The sequence below is a fragment of the Myotis davidii genome, unplaced genomic scaffold, assembly GCF_000327345.1.
Source record: "Myotis davidii unplaced genomic scaffold, ASM32734v1 scaffold551, whole genome shotgun sequence".
Lineage (NCBI taxonomy): Eukaryota > Metazoa > Chordata > Mammalia > Chiroptera > Vespertilionidae > Myotis > Myotis davidii.
The window spans coordinates 1247632-1257190 of NW_006283788.1; the positions used below are offsets into that span (position 1 = coordinate 1247632).

General features: G+C 58.7%; 1 protein-coding gene across 2 annotated transcripts in view; it reads left to right on the plus strand.

The window, feature by feature from the left end:
• CACTIN (cactin, spliceosome C complex subunit) overlaps nt 1-9559 on the plus strand; it is a 21288-nt gene that overhangs the window by 10334 nt on the left and 1395 nt on the right. The window contains exons 7-10 of one of the 2 annotated variants that reach the window (XR_435177.1): nt 1578-1770; nt 2517-2639; nt 2759-3042; nt 3943-4743. Coding sequence is in view for 1 of the 2 variants with exons in the window: in XM_006754073.2 (XP_006754136.1) it covers nt 1578-1770; nt 2517-2639; nt 2759-3042; nt 3943-4433 (1091 nt within the window). In the remaining variant the exon portion in view is untranslated. Of the gene's footprint in view, nt 1-1577; nt 1771-2516; nt 2640-2758; nt 3043-3942; nt 5591-9559 lie in introns of those variants that run through there. The other variant, XM_006754073.2, reaches the window with a different exon arrangement.

A 9559-nucleotide genomic window follows, 5' to 3' on the forward strand; every position in this document is an offset into this window, starting at 1 on the left:
TTCCTCCCTTTTTTTTAACGACAGGGAGGCAGAGGAAGAGAATAGAAACATCAATGACGAGAGAGAATCGTTGATTGGCTGCCTCTACACAACCCCCACTGAGGATCAAGTCCACAGTGCAGGCATGTGCCCTGATGGGGAATTGAACCATGATTTCCTGGTTCATAGGTTAACGCCCAACCACTGAGCCACGTCAGCCAGGTACAGATCTCCCTTTTTTGTGGTTTGTGCCTTCATCTTGGTGGGGCACAAGCTGCTGTAACTTCTGGAGGAAGGGAGGTGCAGTTCTTTGATGTCCTGTGTGTCAGGAAATGTTCTCTCCCTCCGGCTGGTGGCAGCGGGGCTGGTATAGACTTCTTGAGCAGGTATTTCTTCAGAGGCTGAAGACAGATCCCACCCCACTGGCTGAAGGGACATCGCACTGGTCTGCCCATTTCCAAAGCTCTACCAGTGGCTGTTCAGGTGGCATCCAAGCCTAAGACATGGCTTCCTTTAAACATGACTTAGAGCTCTTAGCTTCTGTGGGAGCAGCACCAGCAGGGCTGTTTGTTTGAGTTGTAAGTTTTCACTGGTTGCTCCATCTATTTGAATGAGTACAGAATTTGGCTCTGCTTGGCCTGGTAAGGGGGTTGTTGCCAAATTTGGTTTTGGACCTATGTTATTTCTGGGCCTGCCGTAGACCAAGGGCAGGCTATTGGCCCGTAGGTTGACCATTGAGACCAGCGCTGCTAAGGGTGACACAGGTACACAACGAAATGAAGGGGCTGAATCTTTAGGTGCTGATTCCGGGGTCCAAGGTTGGTTGGCTACAGGGACTTGGGTCCCTCTCAACCTTATCAGATCAACTGTGACCATGTGTCCACGACAGTGGTTCTTAAATCCTGCTTTCGAGCAGGGAGCATGAGCTTGTCACCTAGTTCCTTATTCACAGCAATGGGAAGCCCAGGGAGGTCCCTGCCCTCAGGAAGCCACATACTGGGTGTGCAGGCCAAGGGAGCAATCTGGTAGAAGGTACATTCTTGCTGAGTGCTGAGGATGGGTGTTACTGATGGAAAGTACCCCATGTGCAAAGGCCCTGGGGCAGGGGCAGGCCTTGGCATCTTTGTAAACAACAAGGAGCCTGGTGTGCCAAAGCACATAGGCTCAGGCAGTATCTGGCCCTGTCCTTGGCCCTTCAGTCTAGGGAAGGGACATGTCCTTGGGCCTGCAGCCCATGGTAGATACTGGAACAGATTTCCCTGCCGGACAGAGGGGCCTGTTTGTCTCGGGGCAGCGCCTGAGAAAAGAGCAGTTTTTTCTGCTGTGGTGGAGTGTCCTCTGTGCCAGGCACAGCACAGTGCTCACATGCATGGTCTCACCAGGCTTCATAGAAGGGAAAACAGAGGCCCAGAGAGGGTGAGCCACTTGCCCGAGATCACACAGCTGGGACTGGCGTAGCATAATCTGAATTCCAAACAGCTACCAGGCAAACACTCTTGGCTCTTCTATGTGGTTTTGGGAAGGGAGTGGTGGGCAGGGTTGGTAGACTGGGTACCTAGGTCCAAGCCTGGTGTTGAGTGGCCCCTGCCTCACCGTAGGCGAGCGACGAGAGGGCGTTAACACCTCGGTCAGCTCCGATGTGCAGTTGGTCTTCAAAGGGAAGACATACAGCCAGCTGCAGGTCATCTTCCAGGGTATTGAGGGCAAGATCCGGGCCGGGGGCCCCAACCTGGACATGGGATACTGGGAGAGCCTCCTGCAACAGCTGCGTGCCCACATGGCGCGTGCCAGGTGAGTGGGCAACAGGCCTCAGCCAGGCACTGTACTGGGTGGGTCTTGTCCCTGTTGGGATCTCGCCTGGGGGACAGGAGTCCCCTCCATCAGGCCTGCTGGGTAATCTTGGGGGCCATAAATCAGGGCCCTGGCCACCGGCCCCTGCTGTGCTCAGGGAGAGCTACTTGTTCCCCCTCCTGGAGTCAGGGGCCCTGGGAGTCGGGCAGGGCCTCCCACAGTGGCCTTCCTTACAGCCTTTCCCAAGAACCTGGTCTGGGTTTCACTTAGGGTTAACAGGCATCGCGAGAAGCCCCCAGGCTGCCTGTCCCCCCCTTCTGCTGGCCCCACACACCCTGTGTACAAATTCTCAGCGTGCTTGGCACTGCTGTGTAAACACAGCGCCTGCCTGCCACTGACTGTGCACTCGCCTCTAAATTTATCTTCTCTGCCTGCTCCGCCTCTTCCCTGCCCAGCCTTGTGTTATGTGACTACCCTGCTATAGGGGCTTGCCTCCCCTCCCCCACCCCCCCGCCCGGGCATGGGGTAGTTCTCCAGGGTTCCTGACCCCAAGTCCCATTTTTATGGCCAAAGCCTTGATCCTGGAATGGCCGTGCTGGGCTGGAGCCCCCGCTTGTGTGTACCCACTGACTGCCCTCTCAGCCTCTTGTGTCCTCGCAGCAAAAGGAGGGGTCATGAGAAAGCCTGAGGGAGGCTGGGGTCCCCTCCCCCACCCAGTGAGGGTGACCCCCTGGCCCGTGTTTCAGGCTTCGAGAGCGGCACCAGGACGTGCTTCGGCAGAAGCTCTACAAGCTGAAACAGGAGCAGGGTGTGGAGAGTGAGCTGCTATTCCCCATCCTCAAGCAGGAGCCCCCGTCTCCTGGCCACAGGTAGGCCCAGCCCGGAAGTTCCCCTTCCTCGTCTGGGGCCCAGGATGAACACACACTTCTGGGGGGGTCAGGGCAGCCACCCGCCCAGCCCAGCCCAGCCCTGCCTTCTTTCCTTGAAGCCTGGAGCCTGAGGACCAGGCCCTGACCCCCCCAGGGCCCTCCTTGGAGGGTGGCCCCATGGAGCCTGAGGCAGAGGAGGCCACACCGGCAGAGGGTGAAGCCGAGGGGGAGGCCGTGCTCATGGAGGAGGACCTGATCCAGCAGAGCCTGGACGACTATGACGCCGGCAAGTACAGCCCCCGGCTGCTCACGGCCCATGAGCTGCCCCTGGACGCCCACGTGCTGGAGCCCGACGAGGACCTGCAGCGCTTGCAGCTGTCGCGGCAGCAGCTCCAGGTCACAGGTACTCACCAGATGAGGCAGCTGGGGGGCTGCGGGGCTGCGGGGCTGCGGGGCTGCGGGGCCGGGGCCAGCCAGGGGACCTGAGGCAATCTCGTTTCTGTCCCCCTCCCTCCCTGTCTGTGAGCACCATCCATTGGTCTACTCGCTCATTCATTTGGGCTTGGTGACCGGCTGGCCCCAAGGATAGAGGGCTGGTGGTTTTTGTGAGGGTAGGGGTCGGGGGTTGTTTTGTTTTTTTGTTGTTGGTCTTCACCTGAGGATATTTTTTCCTTTTTTTTTTTTTTCTAAAGAGAGTAAAAGGGAGGGCAAGGGGAGAAATAGAAACATTGTTGTGAGAGACAACATCTATTGGTTGCCTCCCACACGCTCCCTGCCCAGAGGTGGGGATTGATTGAACCTACAACCACAAAGGTATGTGCCCTTGCCTGGAAATTGCACCCACAACCCCTCGGTGCGCAGGCTGATGCTCTAACCACTGAGCACAACAGGCCAGGGCAATGGTTGGTTTTACATCCTGTGCCCAGCCCTGCTGTGAGCTCCTCATGCTACTCACTGCGGGGGCCCCTCGCCTCCTTGAGCTACTGTTGTCCTGGGAACAGAAGGGGAACAGCCTCAGGAAGGCCCTGCCCGGGTGCACTGGCAGGTCTCTAACCGCAGGCTCTCTGGCCACTCGGCGGGATGCATGTGCTCGGTGCCACCCTGGGAGGACAGTGAGCATAGATGGCGGAGGATGGGGCACTGGGCAGGCAGGGCAGTTGGGAGCCAGAGCCTGCCACTCCCTGTGCCTGACCCTGAGCCCCAGTTCTTCTGTGAGAAGCCGGGTAGGGGGGAGGCTCAGGCTGCCCTTCCCACCACCTGGGGGGCCGGAAACGAGCTCAGTGGTGCCTCCCTCCTCCCACAGGCGATGCAAGTGAGAGTGCGGAGGACATCTTCTTCCGGCGCGCCAAAGAGGGCATGGGCCAGGACGAAGCGCAGTTCAGCGTGGAGATGCCCCTGACGGGCAAAGCCTACCTGTGGGCTGACAAGTACCGGCCTCGCAAGCCGCGCTTCTTCAACCGCGTGCACACGGGCTTCGAGTGGAACAAGTACAACCAGACACATTACGACTTCGACAACCCACCGCCCAAGATCGTGCAGGGCTACAAGTTCAACATCTTCTACCCCGACCTCATCGACAAGCGCTCCACCCCCGAGTACTTCCTGGAGGCCTGTGCCGACAACAAGGACTTCGCCACCCTGCGCTTCCACGCCGGGCCGCCCTACGAGGACATCGCCTTCAAGATCGTCAACCGCGAGTGGGAATACTCACATCGCCACGGCTTCCGCTGCCAGTTCGCGAACGGCATCTTCCAGCTCTGGTTCCACTTCAAGCGCTACCGTTACCGGCGGTGATGGCCCTGCGTTCCCCCGACCACCGGACAAGAGTGTTAGGCCGGCAGCTTTCCCTGGCTGGTTCACGGCCACCTCCAGCTGGGCCTTCCCCTCCAGCCTCACTTTCCCTGTGTGAACAGCAAGTCACCGTGGAACTGCCTCAGAGGCGTGAGGGCAGGACTGGGGATGGCTGGCCCAGGATTCTGACATGCAGGAGGGGCTGCTGGGGGCACTCTTTGAGCCCAGGGAACCCAGCAAGTGTCAACCAACCTCCCTGTCCACAAGGGCAGAGTGAAGCCCAAGTCCCATCTTAGACAAGCCCTGCAGTGCAGTTAGACAAGCCCTGCAGTGCAGGCCTTGCGGGGGCGGTAGGACAGCATGGGGCCCAGACATGGGGTACCGAGCTTTTGAGGAAATCCAAGTTCAGAGCGTTGATGGCCCTTGGACATAGCCTGCTGTTGCAGGGCCCACACACCTGGCCCTTTCCCAGCGGCCTCCCTCAGTGCCCACACCAGTGGGACCCGGACCCTTGTGGTGCATGTTCCCAAAGAGACCATTTGAGGGACATGCTACCCACCTCACCCCTGATGCTGGCTGAGGGTCAGTCTCTCCCCAAGTGGGCATGAAGGACACACCCACCATCAGACCTAGGAGCCAGGGGCCACTGAGAAGTCCTTCCACAGCCACTGCACCCAGGAGGCAGCCTCCATGGTGCAGCTGCGATGCCCGATCTGGCCTGGGTGTTCCCCTCACCTCAGAGCAGCTGTGTTCTTCAGGGCCACCTCCCAGCCACCACAGAGCTGCCCTCCGTGTTCCTGTTTCAGACGAGGACAGTCACTCACCCATAGTCAGACTGTCAACGGTACAGTGGGCCAGCCAGCCAGAAACATTGTTGTTAGCGCTCTGTTATGAAGACATTTCCAGCCTAAAGGGGAAGAACCGGCACCAAACCCTGAAGTGCCACCTCCCGGCTCCTCAGGCAGCCCCACCAGTACCCCGTTTCATCTGGAAACATTTAGGTTGTTTGTCTAAAAAGACTTTTTTTAGGTGGGGAGGGGAAATCTTGTTTATTTTCATTTATTTGGTGTACTCGGTACATTTTTAAAAAATAAATGCTCTATTTTAGAATACTTGTAGATTTTCAGAAATTCTGGAAAGATAGTTCCTACACCCACATCCAACTGTCCCCATTGTTAACATCTGTAACCACGGCACATTTGTCACAAAGACATGATCCCAACCAAGAAGACCTTTTAAAAACAACCACACCTAAAAATAGTCAGCAGTTCCTTAGGAAGCTTCTTGTAGTCGGTTTCCTCCATCCCTGCCTTCGGCCCTTCAGCCTCTCCTCCCGTTAGAAGGTTGTCATCGGACTTGACCGTGGATGCTGGGAGGTGAGTAGCTGCTCACCTAAGCCAGGGGGTGACTTGGGGAAATGCATCTGTTAAGTGGCACCCTCCACACTGCAGACCCTGGCCCGCCCACCCAACCTGGTCCAGGATGGAGAAGGGCCATGTGGCAGCAGAGGCTAGGCTTAGGATGTGCCCCGTGGACCATTTCTGTCCCTTCAGAATCGCCAGTTGATTGACGGAGCAACCTTAGGACCCCTGGCAGCCACTGCCGAGTGGCCCGTGGCCTGCTCGCCTGTCACTGAGTGCAGGGCAGACCCTGGAGGCTCTTTGGTCAGGATGTGGTAAGGCCCACCCTGCTGTCAGCCTGGGCTGTGTGCCTCTGCTGCCCAGCCCTGACCTCACACAGCTCTGTACAACGGCACTTACGTCCATTTGGCAGAATGGGCTCATGGAGGCCCACATTTGCAACCCTAGAAAGTGGCAGTCAGGGTTCAAACCTGGATTTCTCTAATTTGGAGAACCCTATCTCCCTGGCCACCACCCATGTCCCAGCCTCAGTTTCTCCACCCGCCCCCAGAGGAATCCTCCCAGCTCCAGCGTCCCAATTCCTCTTCCTCAGGTCACGCCTGTAGTTCAGACAGTGTGTCCACCCTAAGGGAGAAGGTGGCATCTGCCCGACTTGCTAGGTCGGTTTAGCCAGGAGCCCCTAGTCTGGAGGGAGGAGAGGGGCTCGGACACTAGCAGCCCAAGGAGTCCGGCTCGGGCCGGGGGAAGGCACCGGGTCTGAGGGACCTCAGGAGGGACACACGGCTTCCTGGAGGGACCGCTGGGCAGAGGAGAGTTGAGCCTGTCTTGTAGGGGGGGGAAGGCTACAGGTCCCCCAAAGGGCAGGGCTGAATGCACGCCCAGGAGCTGAACTGCCCAGGGCACTGGGGAACCACACAGGTGAGGGAGCTGAGCAGGGACCCGAGCTGGGTGTCAAGGGGACCACTCGGGCAGGCTGGAGGTACCACACCCATCCAGCTGCCCCATCACCCCACTCTGGCCCAAGGACCACCAGTGTTTCTTAAGCTAACCCCAACCACCACTCCAGTTTCTTCCTGCCTTCAGCTGTCCAAATCTAAGAATAGATGCTCCCTGCCTGGCCCCCACCGGAAACCACAGCCACGGGGGGCACATCCTAAGCCTAGCCTCTGCTCCCAACATTTGCCCCCACCCTACCCCGGCCATCTCAGTGTCTCCCAGGCCTCCCCTGTGCCCATTGAGCTAGGAGGAGGTAAATAGACCTGGAGATCTCCCGCCACCAGCCCAGAAGGTGGAGGAAGCCCAGAGCTCACATTCAAATCCCACCTACCTGTGCCCTTGGCCATGTCATTTCCTCCCTCTGGCCTCAGTTTCCCCATTTATAAAATGAGCGTCTTCACCTCCTGCATTGCAGTGAGATCCAGACCAGACTAAATTCCCAGTCCAGCGTGCATCTCTGACCCCTGCCCTGGCCCTTCCCAGAAGCAGCCTTATCCTTCTTATCTCCAGGCACAGGAAGTGGGAATAGAACAGTCTCCCTCCACCTCATACCCCCCCACCACCATCTGGAGCCCCAGCCCCACATCCTCTTTCCATCGCATCTGCCCTCACTGCAGGTCCCCAAAGCTTCATGCTCTCTCTTGCCCCAAAGTCTTGCATATGTGATTTCTGCCATGTCTCTTGCACCAGAAACCCCTACTCATCCCACAAAGCCCCAGTTCTCAGGCCTTCTCCAAGCACCAGGATGCCTACCAGGCTCACTATGCCCGATCACTTTCTCTGGCCCAGCATGACTGCAAGGGGTCAGGGCTGTGTCCAGCTCTTTCTCTAGCCTGGAGGGTCTTTGAGAGCAGGTCTTGTTTCCAGTTCTACCTGGGGCTCATAATTGTCCCACCACATGGGCCAGACACACAGTTGCCCTTGAGGAGGGATTAAAGCAGAGCAAGAGTCCTGGCCAGTTTGGCTCAGTGGCTAGAGCGCTGGCCTGAGGACTGAAGGGTCCTGGGTTCGATTTTGATCAAGGGCACATGCCCAGGTGGCGGGCTCAGTCCCCAGTGGGGGGTGTGCAGGAGGCAGCCAAAAATGGTCCTCTCTCATCATTGATGTTTCTCTCTCTCTCCCTCTCCCTTCCTCTCTGAAACCAATAAAAATATTTTTAAAAAAAATAAAGTGGAACAAGAAAAGGAAAAGGGGAGGAGCAAGACGGCTGGAGGTCAAGGCTTTACAGAGGAGGGGGCCTTGGAGCCAGGGCTCTGCCAGATGCATAGGAGTTGGGAGATTCCTTGCCAATCAAAAGAAATGAGGGGTAGCCCTGGCCAGTGTGGCTCAATTGGTTGAACACTGAAAGGTCCCAGTTCAACTCTTAGGCAGGGCACATACCCCGGTTGCAGGTTTGATCCCCAGTCAGGGTGTATGCAGGTGGCAACAGATTGATGTTTTTCTCTCCCTCTCCCTCTCGCTCTAAAATCAATTTAAAAAATTTTCTTCTTAAAGAGAGAGAGAGAGAGAGAGAGGGAGAGAAGTCAGGGTTAAATGGCGCAGGGACTCAGACAATGGGATGGAATGGGAGGGGCCATCTGGAGGGATGGGGGGTGTGAGCCAAGGCCTGGAGACCGGAAAGATGGTGGGCGGGGAAGCCAGAGAAGGGGTTTCCAGCCAGAGCCTAGGGGAGTCCAGGACTGGAGTCCATCTTCTCTCAGAGCCTGCACTTGTGTGCCCCTCCCAGGCCCCCGGACTGGGCAGGGTGAGCTCAAGGCCCAGCCATCTAGTCATGACCCACTAGCTCCTAACTTCCTGAAGGCCCAAGCTTACCCCTCCATGGCTGCCCTGGATCCTCTCCACCCACCGGAGGCCCCAGGACTGTGGGCAGGAAGGGCCTTCAAGAAGCTTCTATCACCCTCCTGCAGCTGGTCCAGCCACCAGCCTTGGCTCCAGTTGTGCCCAGCCTGGTGGCGCTGGGCTGTGAGACCCTGGCCCAGAGCCCCAAGTGTGTGTGTGGGCTTTCAAGGAAGTCAGCCCCGCCTGGGAAGCCCATTCCAGAGCCCTGTTCCTGCTCCCAGGCCTCAACCTCTGAATCATTCCTGCAGGGACAGGCTCCGGGCTTCCCCTCCGCCCTGCCCGGGGCCCCAGTGCCTCTAGCAGCCTCTGACAGTCTCACTGGCCCCTTCCCGGAAATGGCTCACCCTCAGGCACCCACCGCCCTCTCAGCTCACCTGCTCCTGGAAGGCCCGTCTCAGAAGGCTGCCCCCCAAGCTTCTGGCCTGAGAGTTTAGAGGTCGCCCCTCCCCTCTAAGCACCCTGCACCCCTAGCCCCCAGCCCTGGAAGGGGCCTCAGACCTACCTACTGGGTGCCAGACCTGACCCCAGCGGTTCACCAGCTCACAGCCCTGGGGCCCTGGGTGGGGGTGCAGGCACCCCGTGGAGCAGACCCTGCCTTGCCCCAAACCTGCCCGCCCGCCCCCTCCCGGCCTCGGGTGCTGCCCAGACGCTGAGTGATGCCAAAGGAGCTCCCGGGGGGCCCCCCGGCTTGGGCTGGCGGGGGGTCCTGGCCGCGCTGGCTACTGCACCCCTGCCCTGCGGCTGTGTGCCTCGGTGTCCCCGCCCCAGGAGGCTGCGCGGTCTCCCCGGCGAGCTAGGGGGAACCCGCTGGACCCCATCAGCCAGCCCCGGGCTTGGGGGGTGTGGCCACTGCAGCGGGGAGGGGCCGATGAGAGACAAACGGACCGAAAGACAGAGAGACCGCGAGAGGCGAGGATAGAGACCGACGGGTGC